At 32.4% G+C, this 21,211-nt stretch overlaps 1 protein-coding gene across 1 annotated transcript in view; it reads right to left on the reverse strand.

The window, feature by feature from the left end:
* Positions 1-21,211, reverse strand: part of Mycbp2 (MYC binding protein 2) — a 269,456-nt gene that overhangs the window by 204,606 nt on the left and 43,639 nt on the right. The window contains 8 exon segments of the mRNA XM_047552904.1: positions 518-594; positions 1,951-2,089; positions 2,218-2,291; positions 6,213-6,309; positions 7,693-7,764; positions 7,997-8,239; positions 10,038-10,234; positions 15,000-15,153. Of these exon segments, the coding sequence (XP_047408860.1) occupies positions 518-594; positions 1,951-2,089; positions 2,218-2,291; positions 6,213-6,309; positions 7,693-7,764; positions 7,997-8,239; positions 10,038-10,234; positions 15,000-15,153 (1,053 nt within the window).

The raw sequence follows: 21,211 nt of genomic DNA on the forward strand, positions 1-21,211 counted from the left end.
TTTTTCTGAGTTGTAAGAAGCAACATATAAATATATCATATTTGCTTAATAGTTTTAATTTTAATCATTCTTTTAATTACCTTACTTTCTCTTCACATTCACTAGATAAGAACCTTCCACTTCTATAAATTGATCTTCACAATGTATAACTTAATTATACAACCTCCTACTTCCTCCAACTTATACTCTGTACATTTCTTCACATTTACAGAAACTTCTGAGTGTCCCAATCATCAAAATAAACACAAAATATGAATCCACCACAACTCAAAAATTACAGTTCCATAATTAAAATTAAATAGTTGCAAAATATAATTTTATAAAGTTAATATTTTTAGCATCTTAAATATCACAAATGCTTCACAATACTATTTTCAACATGAATTAAAATTTTACCACATAAAAAATGCAGGTGATTATGCTTAAAAAAAAAAAAAGCTATATACACTAATCAACAAATTGTATCAACTCTCTTAAAGCAGAGAAAGTTAATTTTTACTACAGAACAGTATTTTACCTTTCCATTTGCTGTTTTCATTAGTGCAAACTCTCGTCCTGCACCAAGAACTGCTGATTCCTCATCAAAGCCTGTACCTACAATACCACAAGACTAATAAATACAATGGCATTTTAATAATTCCAAGTACACCATGCACTCTTTAATTTAAGTCAATTACTATCACTCAAAGGAAAGATGACAAAACATTACATGCCTTAATTTTTTTAAAAAATGGTAATAGATAACATTACTCCAAGAAAACAAATTTATCATGTTCTTAACATACTCCAAACTATTATCAAATTTTTTAAAATACATATCACAAAACCAAGAATTTCAACGTCAACACTATTCCCTGAATTAAGGTATAAATGAATAAATTTTAATTAAGCATTTTTAAGTACTAGGCATTTGGGAGTTTACGAAACTTATCTAGTTTAATTCTTACAATTATACTGCTCAGTTTACAAATAAGCAACTATAAAACATGGGGAGATTCATCTAGATAGTCATTTGGGCTTGAGTGACACCATGAAGATATTTGAATTTAAAGTATTTCAGATTCTCTGATTCATGCTTTTTTCTACAGAACATTTTATATAGCTTCTCCATAAATTTGAATGTGCGTGTATCCATATGCACAAATTTTAAAATTATGAATAAGTAATTATAACTTTATATTCAGCACTTTATGATTTTGTCCAGTCATACAAACTCTTCTTTGGGCTTTTTGAACTTCATAATTCCAATTCAACATATTTGCCTATGGAAGAATTACAAAAACACTACATAATTAGGATATGAAAGGTAAAGCACTAATGCCAAGTTTATTAAATTTTGTGAGGCAATAATTAAAAAAGGTAAGTCTTGCAGAGAATCCCACAAATTAAAGAACACCACTATTAAAACTCAAATGGCAGGGAAAACAAAAATCAAGACCCTTAGGAACTAGTGATCCCAATTACTTCTGCATTCAGAGACTAAGTATATTAGGTCCAAAAAATAAACTCTGGTTACATTTCTGTATGCAGATGAAGATTATTGATTAATTGGGCAGATCAATTATTATTTTTATAATTCATAGGGTCATTCTATGGATATCTTGAAAATCTGTTCAAATAAAAATTACAAGTTCAAATGAGAGAACTATGTATACTACTGTAGTATCACTTACAAAAACAGTTTTCAAATTAATTGAAAAATAGTATACAAGCTAATGATGTCCACCAGAGTCCATCCATAATTCTTATTAAATGTTAAGTTTATTTCCTTTTGCTCTATTCAAAATGACAAACTTTAGTCACTTCCTTAACATAGTCTTCCAATATTACATTTTGTTTAAAGGTCATATTTCCTAGTTATTTCTACATATTAACTCAAAATTGTGTTTTATAGTAACAGACACAAAATAGCTGTTAAATATGGGGGACAAACTTATCTTGCAGTCTTACTTATAATATGTAAGTCCTTTTCCAGATCAAATAATGAAATACCACAGGCATGCAAGCATTTTCTAGCCAGTTTAAGTTGCAATTCTTGTTGGAGCACAGGTTCAGTGCTTGTGGCAAATATTCTGACAACAAAGCCATCCTAAAAGAAATAAAACACCCACAATATTACATTGCATAAATCTGTCTTTAAGTCTCTGTATTTTATCTAATAAAAACCAAATAATTTAATAAAAGAAAGGTATTCTATTTATAAATGAAAATACTTACATCTCTTGAGGCAGCTATCTGATTAATATATTCTCCATCAGTGAATAAAATATTTTGACCTTCAGTGTGGCAATCTGTACAAAAGGAATAAAAAGTAATTATATTACAATATAAATAAACAACTCACAGAATGACTCTACTCCTCTGTTGAAGTCAGAATGAGAGTTTTCCAAGCAATAAGGACAGACTTAAACTCAAAGGGAGACTGCTTTTTAACAAAGAATTACAAATTAGCAGAAACTAAATAATTTGACTAATAATACTTATCATATCTGGTGCCTACATCTATGAATCTTCTATATAATCAAGGACCTGAAAGTCCACCTAATTTCAAAATGAATTAGTATTAGATATAGTCTGATAGCAAACATGCACCACAATGAACAAACTACAATGTTGGTTATAATCATTTCAATACAATCACATGCGATGTAGGCAACACTCTACCTTCAGACATACATCAGAGTCATTAGTGTCACAGAGAAATACAGATAGACCTAAAGCTTCTGTATTTGAGTTCTATAGTGCCCAACTACAGATATCCCTTGCTTTATAAAACAGATGATATTCATAACTAGTTGAATATTTCCCACTTAGTAACTCAATGTTTATTCCCAGCATATTTAGGTTTTAGAATGCTCTAAACTTTTTAACATTGATTTTTCACAGAGACAAATTCATGCTCATTTATTTCTTTTTGTCATCAATGGTCAAACCTTTCGGCTCTTGTACCATATTTTGTCCATACTCTATAGATCTCTGTAGAGCCAGTGCAACACATTCTTTGATCCAAACAATGCACAAGCTCAATGGTAACAAGGGATACTTGTATTACAGAAGGACCACTGGAACAAGTGTTAGTGATTGCCTCTAAGTAACATGAATCTACAAGCAAAATCAATATCTTAAGTATAAATTGTATCCTTTTGGAAAAACAAATGTTCAGCAAGCAAGTATAAAAAGCACACACATTTTTCTAAAATAATTGCACAGAACTAGGATGAATCTCTCCGTTAATCACAATACCAAAAAATAATATTTCATTTCTAGTTGCACCTGAATCAACAAAACATAAAATTGTGATTTTTGGAATGCAGTAATGGAGCCCACCCAAATAAACTGGATTATTCTATGTCTTTGCCCAGGAGCTTCATACTAGCATACTTCCTTAATATAAATATGCAAAACACAGGCAGACCCTTACCAAATAGAGAATTCAGTGATCACAAACTGGAAATAGAAACTGGGAGACAAGGCCCACTGGTAGCCCAAGAGACTTGGTAATCAAAGAGAGGAGAAATCGAAAGAAAGAGTTCCTAGTCCACTGTACAGAATACAAAGAGGCGCAAGAAAGATGCTTCTCAAGCTCTAAGCAGTAAGATTTTTAAACTAAAAAGCAAAGAAGAAAAACTCATTATAATTTCAGATAAATGCAGGGTTGAGGAGTGAAGCGGCGCAAGAAGTGTAGCAAAAAGCCTCATGATCTGAGGCAACCTGTCACCAGACACGGAGAACATATGACATGAGGACACAATCTCAAAGGTAAGGCAAGATATAAAGAACAAAGTGACAATCATCCAGGGGGAAAGTAGGTTTTAAGTTTATCCATACTAGTTTGAAATAATTTTCTATAAATCAGACTGTAAGACAAGTTGCAACACAAAGATCAACAAATTATTTGGTTTATGACCATTTTAAACATGGTATTCATTACTACCTAAAACCTGACGTCTGCTCTTCTTGGGAAAGGTACAGAGCAGAGTTGTCCTTATATTAAAAAAAAAAAAAAAAAAAAAAAGGTGCTACTGAAGAACACGCAATCCAGATCAAAGAAATGAGAAAAAGACAATGGCTTCTTCGGGCTTGAGGGCTGAGTCTTCCTGCCATGTGATTCCAAGATTTTCTTTATCCTTTCTTTATGCGTCGTATAATATAAGAAGATAGCATCTTCAGGAATGTATCAAGGAACATCTGCAAGCTTGGAAGACACACAATATTGGGACTGTCCTCCCGAAGTTTGATTCATTCTTCACCATGAATACAACACGTATTTATGAAACACAGAAAGCCACGCTTGTATTGTTAAAAGTTGCATTTCATATGTTAAATGATGCAGAAGAATTTAAATCAAATAAGGACATTAACAAGTCATTTTGTATTATGGTTGAATAAATAAAACAGCTCTAGATAAATAATTTCAAATTGTTCTCTTATTTACAATCTCCATAAGTAAGCAGGGTAAAAGTAAATCCTTTACACAAGTATCCATCTGTTTGAGTGAGAAGCATTTGTCAGTTTAGAATTTTTCTTCTACGACATTATCCTACAAATGCCTTGCCAGAGTGACAGGGATGCTCCTCATTACAGTGTAATTTATATAGCAAAAAAAAAGAAAAAAATTGGAAAGCTCCCATTCTAACATATTTATCAACAGAAAATATTTTGCAATAATAAAAAGATATTGTAAAGACTACTTAATGGCTGGAAATATATTCAGAATATTAAGTGAAAGTGATAATTAAAAAGCAATATGTAGCATATGATCACATTTTTACAAGTATGTATCATGCTAATGTGATTTTTATACAATATATACAATTGTTTTTAATATATGTAGGGTGAGTATGCATGTCATTATTAAAAACATTTTCTGATTTTACTGTTGTTACTATTAGTAACTCAAAAGACATGGCCCAGGTCCTGTAATGAAAAGGTATGGGGTTGCTTCTGTAGACCTACCTAAGAATAGATAGTTATTTACAAAATGGCTTTGTTAAGTCTTCTGTTTTCCAAAGCTGTCCTAACTATGAAATGTTTCATTTGCTTTGACATTGTATCTGTACACTAATTTGGACAGCAAAGTTCAAATAAATGTCTCATGAAAATGTTAACCACATTTTACAAAAAGCTTGGGAGCAATTATCCTTCTCAATGTGGTCTTTAGAAGTAGGTCTCATTTTCAGAAGGTCAAGTGCCTAAAAATAATATTGCTGCTTGTCATAAAATTACTGACAGACAAATTAAGCACATTAAAAACACATTAAATCTTAAAATTTAAGATTTTAATGTAAACAACTTTAGGAAGTATCAAAGGTATATAAGCAAATTCAAAGACCTTGCTATGGAAAATATTTTATGCATTTGTTCAGTGTTTTCCAAAACTTGACACCTAATGCCTCAGAATTTAGACAGCAATGATTTGAGTGATGAATATATATGTACAACCATAAAACAAACTATGTCCAAATTGCCTTGTCAGAGCACTATTAAAATAATATTAGCCAGGTATGGTGGTTGGTGCATGCCTGCCTGTAATTCCAGCAACTCAGGAGGCTGAAACAGGAGGATTTCAAGTTACACACCAGCCTCAGCAACTTAGCAAGGCCCTAAGCACCTCAGAGCCCTGTCTCAAAATAAAGAATAAAAAGGGCTGGGGACAGGGTTGAGTAGTAAAGTGCCCCTGAGTTCAATCCCTAGTACCAAAAGAAAAAATAAATAAAAGAATACTAAATGATGGAATTAAAAGAAATTCTTAAATACTCTAAACTCTGTCACTGGAAGTACTTACAAAAAAAAAAAAATAAGTAAAAGAGGAAATCCCAAATGCACTATTATTAAAGCAAAAATAAGTAAAATGCTCTTAGTACTGGGCCATGTGATAAAATTGCAGTTTTACTAAGAGTCCTAAAATAATATCACCCCACTAATTTAGCTAAAAAAATCTTGATGGGATAAGGATAAGAGATTAAGATGCACAGGTAAAAATTTGAAAACAAATACTGAGCCTCATTATACTATATTTCTGATATCTACTGTCCTCATATGTATTAACTTTACATAAAAGTTACTATAAAACATCTTACATATCAAATTTTTTTAAACCCATCTGTAAGCAACACAATTCCTTGCTAATCATTCTTTACATATCTTAATAGCTTAACATGCACACTGCTTAAAGTCACTTGTGTAGAAAAAAATGACTAGTTGAAACATACCTGGTAGCATTACAGTACCATCTTGTTCCAGTGTTTCAGGGCTTATTCTTATGGCTGTCATGCTGTGGTTATTCACATCTCTATATAATAAATAACCCTGATAACAGAAATTTTCCTGTGTTAAAATATTTTTCATTACGAACTTCAGCACAAAAGGCAGCCTGTTCAATATTACAATTTTTAAGGTAAAATCAACCAGTATTGCTATCTAAAACATATTACATATTAAAAATAAAAGAACATGAATATACTTTAATTAGAGGAGGAATTGTACACTATGAGGAATCAGTTTAAAAACATATATTTTAGATAAATAGATAAGGTACACTAAAAAGGAACCATATAGCACATTTTGTTTAAAATGATTATATCACTTACCATGCAAACAGAAATTGATCACTGTTTCTTTAACAAATATTTAAGGAAAAATAATGAAATATTAAGGCTGCTATTTCAAAATGAAATAGTAGTAGTTTAGATGCAGATGCGCCACTGAACACACTGCCATAATAATATATTTTCCATGGCTTTATTTCTTAGATAAAACATAGAAGGCTGGCAAATAAAAAATCTGATAAGACATTATAAACCAGGTTGTTTGTAAAAGACAATTACTGAAGTTAATTTGATATTTAAAATTTAATTTCAAAATATTTCCAATAACTGCTATGACAGGATGGTTCTTCACATAACAACAATAATTTCTTTGGTTTTCAAAATACTTTCAAGTATGTTTTATCATTTCATGCCGATAATAGACCTGTGAGTTCAGCAAGGCAGGAGGTACAGAGAAATCTTTATTCTTCATTCTTCTTATATAAGGGAGCATGTTTCTCAGGAGGAAACAGTCAGGAAATAAATATTTCTGACCCCTTTTGTCCATCTTTCAATTTCCTTTTCTCTATGGTAGGAAAAGTAATGTACCCGACTGCTGATCTAGTAAGAGATACCCATCTGTTTCTGTAAGGGGATAATGTCATAGCATTAGGAAAGGATGATTCTTTGCATGATCCTTAGGCAGTTGGCTGTCCACTGGGCAGACCAAACACTGCTCCCTAGAACAGTGAATCTAGACTCAGAATGGAAAAGTTGTGACAAGAAGCCTTAATTTGATCACAGGGCACCATATGCATTCTCAATTCAGATTTGCTAATGATAAAAGAGGCCTTGATTTTTACTCACAACTCCCAACGAAGATATTTTATTACCTTTTAACAGCTAATCAATACAGAACAAAATGAATTAACTGACTGCCCACAGTTGCAGAACTAGTAAGAATCAGGGCCTAACCTAAAATTAAACCTCTTATGAATTCTGAGTCAATATTCTTTATGCTACACTATACAATTGTTATAGTCATATTATTAAAAATACACCATTTCTGTTTAAACAGAAGGAATTTTTAAAATTGATTTAACAAGTTTGAACTTCATGATTTAAAAGGTAAGAACAGTTTGGTTTACAGAGGATATTCTCCTACCTGAGCATACCCTAACCAAGACTTTTTTTCTTTCCTGTTTCGGATGCGGGATGTAGAATTATATATATGGCCCTGCAAAATAACAAAAGTTAGTTATTTACAGTTTCATAATCAATAATTCATGAAATGAATGAATACAAATCCAAATGAATGAATAACATTTAAGGCAGATATTTTAGTTATAATCATCAAAGAAATATTATAACACCAAAATCAGGCAGTACTCTAAAAATGAAGTCAGAAAGAAACAACACAATTCAGAAGTTATAACTCTATGATCAAGAACTGTAGGGAATCACATTACCCTAACTGTTCCACTGTATCCAGAGCCTATTTTGTATAATCCATCCTTGCATAATAGATAGAGAAAAAATCCATCATTCTGAAGTAGACACTCATCATCCTCATCGACAGATATTTCTTTTAATGGCCACTTGTGCATTAAAGCTGCCTTCTTAATGCCATTACTGAACCAGTCCTGAATTTGAATTTTTCCCACCAAAACAGCCTGTACACTTCTCTGTAGTGAATTTAGTATAGTTGGCACCTATTCAAAACAGAAAAATATGAAAAAAAAATTTTTTTTAAATGTTCCAAACACACAAACACAAAAAACAAAAGATAGTTTTTAAACCATATCATTTCTAAGAAAATTAACTGGTCAAAATGATCATGTATGGAGTGCTAATAGAAACTACACACAAAAAGTTCCTCTATAAAAAGTAAATTTCAAGCAAGGTAGACTTCCTTAATCTGAGGATCCTATGTCTTTTACCAATTCTGCAAATGTTCATCATTATGTCAAGTTCTCCATCTTCACAAACATATTATTGCCTTATGGAGCTCAGATTGTATTAACACAGTAAACTGTCTCATTCTCGTCATATTTCTTATGTCATCTTTCATATTTTTTCTATATCTCTGTTTTGCTTTCTGGACAATTTCTTCCTCTTTAATCTTTCAATTTGCCATTTCTATCTTCAACTCTATTTTCTACTAGTTAACCCATCCCTTAATGATCTACTAGTAATTACTTGATTTGTCATTTCCAAAAGTTCAACCTGACAACTCTTTATATTCTCATTCCTTAGTCATAATTTAAATATTTCTCTTAAATATAAAATAATTGCAGCATCTAAAACTTGACAGGATTAATAACTTTGACATGTGCAGAGAGGAGTGAGGGGAGGGGAGGGGAGGGAATTTGGGAAGGGAAAGGATGGTTGAATGAAACAGACATTATTATCCTATATAAATATATGATTACACTACTAGTGTGACTCTGCACCACATTCAGCCACAGAAAGGAGAAGTTGTGCTCCATTCGTGTACAATGCGTCAAAATGCATTCTACTATCATGTATAACTAATTATACTTCTGTAGGAAGTCTCTGATGCCTGGAGTTCATACCTCAAAGAAAGTATTTCTTAGAGGACTTCAATAAGGCAATCAGCAATTTGCAGTACATTACCACCTCACCCTACTTTAAACCTTGTTATATTTTTTGGAATAGATAGGTAATATGCATTTGGGTGCCTAAACAATTTAAGATGTTATGAGTTACATATTCTAATGGAAGACTTTTCTTGCTCAACACATAGGCCAAGAAAGTTTTGTGAAATGAAGATGGCAGAAGGAAAGGGGTGAAATAATAAAGAACAATGCTAACAGTATTGAGGTAGATCTTCCGCCTGTTCTGGCGGTTGTCCAAAGGGCCAGAGGAAAAAAGATAACTGGTCCTTAACACTACAACTTATTTCTTAATTTTAAGAACCATCCAAAAGAATTAAATCAAGTTTGCCTATAGGGAGGATTGTATTTCCCACTACTAACAATGATGAACAGTTTATTTATTCCATGGATATTGAAAGTTCAAAATGTTAGATGCATACCTGAAGTAACTCAGAAACAAATCAACTCATGACAAATCATAATCAATAAAAAAATATAGCAGATTGATGGCACATCCTTTTCTTTCAATACAAAAAAAATATATTTAAAACTATGAAATAATTCTATGCCTGAAAATTCAGGGCAAGATGGAATATAAGGTGAAAGCAGAGATAATGCAAAGAAAGAGAAGATTGCAGTCCTTACACAAAAAACTAGGTTCTAGATTTAAGAATTTTTGCCAAAACTCATCTTATTATCTTCAATGCTACAGCGTTAAACATCCATGTAGTTTAACTCAAATACTATAGATTGTTTATATATCAACCTCGGATTGATAAAACTGTTACACAATGAATTATAGAAAAAGCAGGGAAATTCCTATTGACAGAAACAGCTAAAACTGCAATGTGGCATCTTGTAAAATGTCTAAGCAGTTATAAATATGAAATACCTGAATAGTTTGGCAAGCATGACTACCATTGTTGGTGAGGATTGCAGAGATGGCTTGAAGTGTCCTTCCTGTTTCTCCCCAAGAAGCCACTAGACTAAAAAGGCAAGCACAGGAAAGTGCTGTCAGGGACTGTCCTGTGCTGTCATTCATTCCAGTACTCCGAACAGTGATTTCCAAAAGGAGCTGGAAGAGAGACTCTGTGGATAAAATAATTGGATTGAATTACATTCATTTGACATATAAGACATTTTATGTGTATATTTATTTATTTATACCTTGTCTCACTAAACACAAAATTTAAGGCAGCTAGAACACTTACTTTGCATTAGTTTCCTTCAATTTACCCCCTTTAACCATAAGATAAAATATTTATATAACAAATGCCTTAGAGACCATTTTTGGTTCATTGCCTCATTTTTATAAATGAAATGAAATCTAAGGTCATACAAAACAAACTTGCCTGTAGGCATTCACATATTTAAGAAACTCATCTTTATCAAGTGTTTGAATACCCATTGCACTAATTTTTACCTTTTAGATTGGGAGGAGTATGGGCTTCTTAAATTGTTAAGTGTCTAGAAAATCACTTGTATACTTGCAAAACAAAAAAATCCACAAAACATGTGATAATTTTTAATATGAAACTATCTTATCATTAATATAACGGCATCTCACACTAATAGGGTATAAAATTCACTTATATCTTAGAAAAACCTCCAAGTCAACAGGACAGATATCCTACTCCTTAATGGATAATGAAACTGAGACATGGAGGTTAGAAGACTTTTCCTAAATCATAAAGCTACTTAGTATCAAAGATGGAAAACTAACACAAGAATGTTCTTATGACCAGCAGATGTCTCTACATAAAATTCCCAGAACAAGTCCATCCAAGATTAAATCAACAGACATCTAGGTATTTCCTCAGTAAAGAGAAATGAAAGGCCACCTGTGGTTTTCTTGGTAACTCACAGAAATTTAAGAGTCCCCTACCGATCACATTTCATATCAAATCTCAAATAAAAATAAAGTCCTATTTCTTTATTTTTCCAATTAAGTCCTCCACCTTTCTCTATCTCAACCCATCATCCCAATCTATGCCATCACCATCTCTTAACTAGACCATCAAAAAATGTTCACAAATTCTCTTCCACCATTCACTTTTCCCACTTCAGAGAGATTTTTCAAACCAAAAATATGTTGGCCTACAATCTACTCACTCTTTTGTTAATGATCTTCCCTCTCCTTCCCTTTTTCTCCCCATTCCTCCTCCCTCCCTTCACTTCTCTATTTCCAGCCTATTCTTCCCTCTGTCTTTCCCCTCAAGTACACTTCCTTTTCTCCAGCCTTTAATATATTGCTCCTCTGTTTGCCCATCCTTTCTCCTATCATTATCCTTCAGCTATTATGTCTTTTAATTATTCAAAAAATACTTGATGAACTCTTTCTGCACTCTAAGAACTACTCTATGTCAGGATAGTATACAGGCAAATAAGACAAAGAACACCTCCACCTTCAAAAAAGTTAAGATTCAAGTAAAAGAAAACCATCAATAATTTAAGGAAATAAGTATTATAAAATAGATTTTTTAAAGTGTAATGAGATAGAGAATGACTTTCCATTTCTCCTAGCACCATAACCAATATTCTTAACATGACCTATAAACCTCACATGTCCTTGCCTCCTCCACCACAAGGTCTTCCCTCCTATTTTAGCTGGGTATGGCAGTGCATGCCTATAATCCTAGTGACTAAGGATTCTAAGGAAGGAAGAGTGCAAGTTGAAGGCCAGCCTCAGCAACTTGGCAAGGTCATAAGCAACTTAGGGAGACACTGTCTCAAAATAAAAAAATAAATAAATAAAAGATCCTCCCTCCTTTTTACTCTCTATGGTCTAGTCACATTGGTCTTTCTTCAGTCATTCTTTCTGTCTCAGCCTGACTACATGCTGTCCTCTCTGTCTGGTATACTTATAATCTGGTTCACCCCTTCCTATTCATTCTCCAAATCTCAAATGTCATACTCTCAGAACTCCCTCTACTTTCCCCCATTCTATTTAGTCACATTTGTACTTATACGTGTGTCCAAATCTCTGATGATAAATTCCATAGTAACAGTAGTGGTATCAAACACTCTTAGTATAGAGTATTAAGTGAATACTTCAGAACATATATCCTGACCTTAAATTGAACAAAAAGATAGATATAAGGAAAAGTTTCATTACGTTTTAAAAGGAAAAATTCATTTGCAAAGAGAAGAAGCTTGGTATACGCTGATTTTCAAGATACTCAAGATACTGTTAACATTAACAGTGTTACAGATAAACACATATTTACATGAATAATGAAAATAATCAAATATGGAAGAGTAGATAATTTAATGAGATTGTGGTAAGAGATCGAAGGAAAAAAGCAGAGGCAAGTTTTAACAGAAGTTTAGTAGTAAAGAAACAAATTATTACTTGTATCTTGAACCTGGTTAAATAAAATTAACATATGAAGTGGTGAGATCAGAAGCAAGCACTGAAAAGATGAAGACCAAAGACAGTATAGTACCATTTGAAACTGCTAACAAGGAAATATAAATAAATAAATAAATAAATAAATAAATAAATAAAGTGAAAGACAGAAGGTGATTAGGTGAAAGTATTTCAAAAACTGGTGTTAAGAACAAGATCTATTTTTAAAAGGAAAAAAAAAAAAGAAAGTATTTATGTAAATAATAAATACAAAGGAAAGTATATAGGAGATGACAGAATGATAGCAGACCCAAGAGAAAAGAAATGATTAGCATGGTGTTTAGAGTAAGAAAGATGATTTTGTGGTTTTAGTGATTATTTTAAATACTTTGGTTAGTGACTGACAAATCAGAACTAAGAAAAACTAGTACAAGGTTGGGTTCACTGGGCAGGCCTATAGTCCCAGTGATGCAGGAAGCTGAGGGAGGAGGATCACAAGTTTAAAGAGCCAGCCTTGGCAACTTAGCAATATCTTGTCTCAAAATTAAAATTAAGGGCTAGGGAGGGATGCAGCTCAATGATAGAGTGCCTCTGGGTTCAACAGAAAGAAAAGAACAGAACAGACCAGACTAGCGCATTATTCTTAAAATAAATCAAATCTCCAGTAAAATGCTGTTAAGTCAAATAGCACATCACAATATTATTATGATCACTGATGCTACTGTTAACACTTACAAGGTGTCTGCTTCTTAACTTTTGACAACTTTTATTTGGTAAGAGCATTAATAACTGTGTGTGTGCGAAGACGAGGTGGTGGTGTTTTTAAAAAAATCCTCAGCTTGTTTTCATGGTCAGCATTCCCTCCCCCCCACCAACATAAAACAACAAAATCAACACATTTAACCTATAACAGCCTATGTGAACCAGAGAGAGAGAGAAAGAGAGAGAGAGAGAGAGAAATCTGACATGTAATTAGGTTCATTAGGTTCATGCAATTAGGTTCTCGACATGTGGGTCTAATAAAAACCCAAATAGCCATGTAGAGAAAAAAAGAACTAAATTCTACTCCAGACTAAGAGCATAGTCCCCAGACCAGCATTATAAACAGCACCAAGAAACTTATTCCAAATGCAAATTCTTGGCACCCAGTCCAATTCTACTGAATGAGAAACACCACAGGTAGGGCCCTGATGACTCAAGACATGCTAATACTTGAGAAGTGCAGCTTTAGTACTGTGAGAACTTTCCCATATTACCCGAAGGATCTAGAAAATTCTTGACTGGGGCCCATAATATTAGAGCAATAAGTCCATTAAAAATTATGCTTTTATCCATATTTCTATTCCTGAACACTGTAGTGTTAAGATAGTCAAATTCTAACTTGTTTATAGGATTATATGTTGAGCCTAGGTCTCTGGCATGCAAGGCAAGCATCCACAAAATAAAAAACTTTAAGGAAAACCAACATTTTTATTCAATGAAAGTTGCTACTAAGTCACAAGCTTTCTCCATAACACAAATATTTTATTTATGATGAATACAAAAGAAATGCCCCTGTTTTTTTAGAAACTTCTATTCTTTTTTTTTTTTTTTTTTTTTTTACTTTTTTCCCTATCATCACTATAATCAGGAAATGCCTGTGCAACCATAACTCTTAAATCATAACTTCAGTGAAACACAGGAAAATACCTGAACATTTATATCCCTGCTATTTCAATACACAAATAGAGGCTATTTTTACAGGAGTACACTGCATATACTTCCTAAGAGAACTAATTCATAATAAATGTTTCAAATCAAAGTTGAGTCAATTAACCATTTTGTTTTAATTGTTTAATCTTTTGATTGGAGTCTTAAATTGGAACAACTATTACAGAATGAAAATTGCTCCAGTTCTAAAGCCAGTTAACCCTGTGCTCTCTGATTTGTGGACCTGCATTTCAAAGCAGGATGTTTGGTAACAGTGAGCATATTTTAAAGAGGATAATTTACCATTTTACCATTATAAAATGAGTTGGTGTCAGTTGATCATTTTATTTTTTTGGTGGAATTTTTGTTGTTAGGGAACAACAAAATTATTTTGCTTCTATTTGAATACTGGAGTACTAACACCTTATAATAAAACTACATTACAAAAAGTGAGAAATATTTTGAAATTTAGCAAAATAGTTACAGTATTCAAATCTCTGAGCTTTAGACTTTCCTATAAATGACAGTATCTAAGTTATTCTTAAGTTACACTTGATAATTCTGCTAACCTTAAGCAGCTAACCTAAAATTGAAGATATTTATGTGACATGAAGAGCCTGTGTTTTTAAAAATATTTTTAGTTGTAGATGAACACAACAACCCCATTTTATTTATTTATTTTTTAACCCAGTCCCCCACACATGGTAGGAAAGCACTCCACCACCGAGCCACAACCTCACCCCCAAATAGCTTGTGTTTTAAAAATTAAATATTTTATATAAAAGTGGAAAAAAAAACAGCTGAATCAGCTCTTACCTAGGACCTCAGGTGGCTCTGACTGGAGGCCCTCTGGTTGCTGTCCCTGAAGCACATTCAGTAGGGCTTGAAGACTCCTCAGACACAGGGATGGGTGAGAAAACCGTGTCTCCTTGATCAATTCAAAAACTTCACAAAGTCCGACTTCAATAATCTATTTTAAGATGAAAAGAAATTACACTTTATAACATGTAAGCTAATGACACTTTCCACACAATCTAGTTGGTACAAGTTATTTCTATACCAAATGAAAAACTGTTATATTTAAAAGGCAAAGCAAAAACAACATATTTAGGAAAGAAGAAAAAAAAAGAACTAGTGTGTTTAATGCAAAGATTTTGAAAAACCATCTGGTTATGTGGAAGGCTAAAAACTAGTGGCATTGTTTAAAAAGTAGTTTTAGCAGCATGAAGTCATAATATGACAGCATGAAAACAGCTTGTAATAGTGAACTGGAGAGTAGATTATATTCACTCAAAAGAATAAATTTTATTAATTTACAAAATTCATTTGCTTGTCCTCAAGTAAAACTCAGCACTATTTTTGTTGTCATGTTAATTGTTACTTATAACCATAAATACAAACAACATATAGCCAAAAATTTTTTTAATCTTTCATCTTAGCCCTTCCTATAATAATATAATCACCATATTATTATTTATAGTCAGTGCCCCTTATTCTCGAGAATTAGCACAAAAAAAACTGAAAACTGCTTAGCCAAAAATATCACAGATACTTTTAATTATATTAGTCTTCATCATGACCAAGAAAAATCTGACTATTTAGCAAAAGAGAGAAATCTGTAATTAAAGACGAGAGAAAATTGTAATGAAGGGGTGTAAGGACATAATCTCACAGGATTGATGAAACAACAGACAATGAAATTCCATTTCTCAGTCAATGGCAACATTTTGAGAACAAGATTTAAATTATTTACAGAAGCAAGTAACAAAAATAGTTAAAGTGAGAGTAATTTATATAAATGCCTCAAAGATTAAATCTATTGGACATAATGGTGGAAGAATACTTTGTTGAGATTTTTACACTAAATCATATATTACATAAATATCTCCTAAAGACTTATTTTCTGCAGTCCACTATATAATATATGAATATATACTGGGCTCTGTCTTCTAATTGTTTATAATCTAATAGGGTGAATAAACATAATTCTTATCTATTCTGGACTTCCATTACAGCATTAATTATATTAAAGTGTTACTGCTTTTGTTTCCATTTCTGAATTAAAACTGGCACATGGTGGGCACAAAATAAACACTGATCTAATTACTCACTCATTTATGTGCTGAAATGCACTGCGAGTCAGAAATATATTTTCCAGACATAATCAAATCAGTTCTAGCTATGTCAACTGTAGTTCTAATTATCATTTGCAAGGTTTCTGAAGAATATAAACACAACTAGTAGAACTGTTTTAGAGACATTAACTAAAATTCTAGCAGGCTTGATTATAATTAAGAATACAGTGTTTGCACAGAATTTAAATTGATTAAATGTATTAAATGATAAAAATTTCCACTTGATATAGTTTATTTTCCTAGAATGGATTAGAAAATAAAAACACTAAGATTTCCATCTGCTTTTGTAATACAGAAAACAACTCTAAAGTATAAAACATAGGGCTTTATTATCAAGCCAGTGAGAGACCTCTACATTCTATTATTCTTTAAGATTGCTTATTCTACTACTATGACTTTTCATAAATCTCAGAAGATTCTTCATTGATGACATTTTTTACTAGGACTCATCTGAATAAGTACGTTTCCCATGTGTAACAGAGAAATTATTGAAATTTGCTGAAAACAGTTAAGACTGTTCACCAAACAGGTTTCTGTTTGTTCCTCTGGTAAATTTAAGGTATGATAACAATAGGCATGACAATAAGCAACTCAGGCAGGAACAGATATATAGTGAACAAATCCATAAACTTCAGGCACAAAGGACCACAGCAGAGAATTCTCCATCTATCTAGATTAAATGCTGTGGATTCTCACTAATCATCCATACCTTGGTTCACTGCAGGATCATTATGAATGGGAAAACACATACTGATAGGTATCTGATATATGGCAATATAAAAAACCAACCTCAAGTTTTCCAATCATTAAAAATTAATATTTAGTCCTGAATTATTGAGTAGAGTTGCCAGCCATGTTCTTTAAAGTATTTATCTGCAGCAGTCTGACTGAGTAGAGAGTATTTTAAAGTACAAATTCTGAAATTGGACTTTACACTTTGAAGTCCATCTTAATTGTTGAAATCAAACTATAATTCTCTTCCCTCAATTCTAGAAGAATATAAGAAACAAAAATATAATACTACAGATACAGTATGATTTCATTTGTGTAGAAATAAATGCATTTTAATGTGTGCACAGAAAAAAAGGTAGAAGAAATAAAATGTTTCCATTGGGTATTTTTGGGTTAATGGGATTTCAGAATTTTTTTGTGATTTCTACGTCCTTTTTATAAAAAAAAAAAAAAAAAAAAAAAAAGTTCTGCATTTTCCAAATTGTCTAAACTGATTACACAATGTCTTTATAATTACCAAAACATATGTAACTTTTAAAAAGAATAAGTATATAATAAGGTACACTAAGCTTTAATACTTTTGATGAGAAACCATCACTCATCACCTAAAACATGTCTTTCCACTTTTCTTAGAAAATGGCTTTTGGTAAATTTACTGAATTTTGCCTTTATTATTGCTTTCAAATAAATAAATTTTGAAGGATTTTTATTATACTTGAAAGATGAAGGAACTCAAAGCTTTTATAACTAGCTAATATAGCAAATTTAACAGCAATGCTAGGAAAAGTGGAATAAAAATGTACTCAGTCAAATAAAAATGCCACAATGAGTCTTTCAATGTTCTACTGTGCTCTCCACAAATCATGTATTTCCAAAGGTGTCCTTTCATTCACTGAAAGGTGAAAACATAAAAGTTTAGCTATATCACATTTAGATTTAATAATAATTCTTTGCACCTTGTTCTATCATTAAAAAGTCCTAGAATCGGTTCAGAGTCAAAAGTAAGTTTATATATCACTGTAGAGTAAGCATACTGCCTCTTAAAATTGTTCATATAAAACAATGTTTAGTAGAGACAATATTTATAAATAATAAATAATAGAGTTTACAGGGGAAAAGGAAAAGAAGAGGAGGAAAATCCAGAGAGAGGAGAAGGAAGAAGGAAGGTGAAAGAGAAGAATTCCTTTTCTCAGGAGTGTGAAATGTCTAAGTTCCTATGCCCTAACACAAATTTATCTACAACTACTACCATCTTCTTCTCTTCATACCTGGAGGAAAACCATCTTTCAACTTTTCAAAGCTAATTTGTTTTTTCAAAAATGTTCTTGATCCCCACCTCCTACCTCATAGAATTTTTGTTTCAACCTGTGCCCACAAAGAAATACCTCCCAAATTGATACTTCTAGCCGGCACCTTTTCTTTGAGCTTCAGCCCCACATAGTACACTGGACACCTCACATCCACCTTAAAATTAGAATGCACAAGCTAAAATGCATCATCATCCCAGTCAAATGCATATGCCTTGTTAGTACTCGGATAACACTGCTGAAATATAAGTCTAATCAAACTCCTGGGCTTAAGATCTTCAATGCTCATCTGAATTTAGACAACTAAGTCTGTCACATGACACATAAGGTTCTGTATGAACTAGCTTCTGTTCTCTGCCTCCAGCCCTATCTTAGCCAGTGTTGCATCTTCATTCCCATGTGATCCACTATACCTATCAATTATTACCTGATTTGCTTATTATACCTACTAGAGAATGCTTTCTTCCCAAGAGCAGGAATTGTGTCTCATCCATTTGTTCTCAAGGCCTAATACAATGCTGGCTACAAACACACACATACAACTTACTGAAGTACAAATTAATAAGTATATGTAAGTCTACATCTTTTTTTAAAAATATGTGGTAGGACTACCTTCAAATCTGTTCAGGGTTGGAAGTATGACTCTTAAGTAATATTTTCAAAAAATTATGCAGCAGTAAAATTTGGAAAGCTTCAGAGGATCTGATTTATCAATGGAAGTTTGAGCTGGATAAAAATCTTAACATAGAAGCAATAAGGGAAAGTTAAGAAAGTTCTTCCTAGAACATCAGAGATCAGTGACTCATAAAATGAGAAAAGAGATGACAGTAAAAGTCATGGATAGAGCTGGAGAATATCATGCTAAGTGAAATAAGCCAATCCCAAAAAACCAAAGACCAAATGTTTTCTCTGATATTCAGATGCTAATTAACAATGCAGTGTGGGAGGGGCTGTAGCCTAGGGAAGAATAGAGGTACTTTGGATTAGACAGAGGAGCATAAAGGAAGGGAGGGTGTATGGGGGTAGGAAGGATAGTAGAATGAATTAAACATTATTACCCTATGTACATATATGACTACACAACCAGTGTAATTCTACTATTGAGGGGGAATGCTCCCCCTCAAGCATTCTGACTGTCACGGCATGGGGTAGCTCACTTCTCTCTTCATATTTCATTTATTACATGATCACACTGATTTTCTAGAAGCTTAATTTCTTTGGATAGTAACTATTTCTAAATAAATTGCAGGGTTCATTGGAAAAGTAATTGAAAATCATTTGCCCTAACCTGACATTTTTAACTAGTTGTTATTTATTAAGCATTTACTATATATGCCCAGTACTTATTCTCTCAAGAACTCAACATCCATTAACTCATGTAATCTTCACCACAACCCTATGAGTAAATAATAGTCTTAATTTATACATGACAAAGCTGAGGCACAGATATGTCAAACCATTTTCCTAGTATCACATAACTATTACTTTTATGGGGAGTGTTTGAACCCAAACAGTCTGGCTCCATAACCCATGTCTCTAAGCAATATACCCAATTCCAGACAGGTTAGAACATGGTGAAAAAACTCAGTATTAAAAACTTAGGTCTTTGGGCTATGGCTGTTGCTCAGTGGTAGAGCACTTGCCTAGCATGTGTGAGGCACTGGGTTCAATCAGCACCACATAAAAATAAAGTAATTAAATACAGGTATTATGACCATTTAGAAAAAAATAAATCTTGGGCTTTTAATTTTCTTTTAAAGATACCTTTTTGGATCTATTAATTATGCTGAAAAAAATTTTAAGAATTACTGATACTTTACTTCTTTAATATTCCTTTATCCTGATACTTTAAGAATCAGTTATACTTAGTCATACGGTATCTTTTAATCTGTACCACAGTTTATTTTTCAACATCTGCATTCCTGTTGCAAAAGATTTCTCTGCACTTCCCCCCATTAAAAACTGTACTGAACTTCAGCACTGTGATTACCATAGTACAGTGTGACTTGCCCATACACGGAATCATATTCTTACAAAGAATATCACGCAAGTCCTGCAGTCTAACATCCTAATTATTTTTTTCCTAAACCTCTCCTAAATAAGCATAAGAGATTATAATTACAGACTTTGATCTTTACTTGGAGAGGCTTAAAGGGATTAAAGAAAGAAGCTAGTAGAGTTGGTGCAGTTGGCACACTAGAGACAGGTAAAAAAGTAAAGGTAAAGAATCCTGAAACAGGAGAAGACATGGACATTGGAAGATGGCTGATTAAGAAGTCAAAGAAGTTCACAAAACCCTCACTACCATATAAAACAGAAAATAAGTCATCTGCTGAAAATCAGGTGAGAAGAACCTGACAATATGATTAAGGATAGTGACATACTTAGGAATAGCTACCATGAAATGGGCAAGAGAAATCAAACCAGCAGCATAGGTTCCATCTGTGCTGCTATTTCCAAGTAGTAAAAAACATTTAGATTATATCTCATGTATATAGGCATATCAGGAAATAAGCTTTCAAGACATAGTTTTAAAATACCAATTTAGTAAAAAGGGCAATATATGAACACTTAGGACAGAGGAATCATTTTAAAATGTCTATATTTAGAAAACAATAATACACATGAATCACATAATCTACCATTTTTAAAATGTTATATTTTCATCTATTCTTTTGATATAAATACTAATTATACTTACTATATTGAAAAATTATTTTATGTATAAAATAACATTAGTCCTAAAATATACCAATACTTAAACAGAATTCATTAAGAATGATTTGTTCTACTAAAACACATGTTTCTATAACACCAATTACCTTACATATGTCTAGTAATTGGGAGTAGTATC

The sequence above is a fragment of the Sciurus carolinensis genome, chromosome 5, assembly GCF_902686445.1.
Source record: "Sciurus carolinensis chromosome 5, mSciCar1.2, whole genome shotgun sequence".
In the NCBI taxonomy this organism is placed as follows: Eukaryota; Metazoa; Chordata; class Mammalia; order Rodentia; family Sciuridae; genus Sciurus; species Sciurus carolinensis.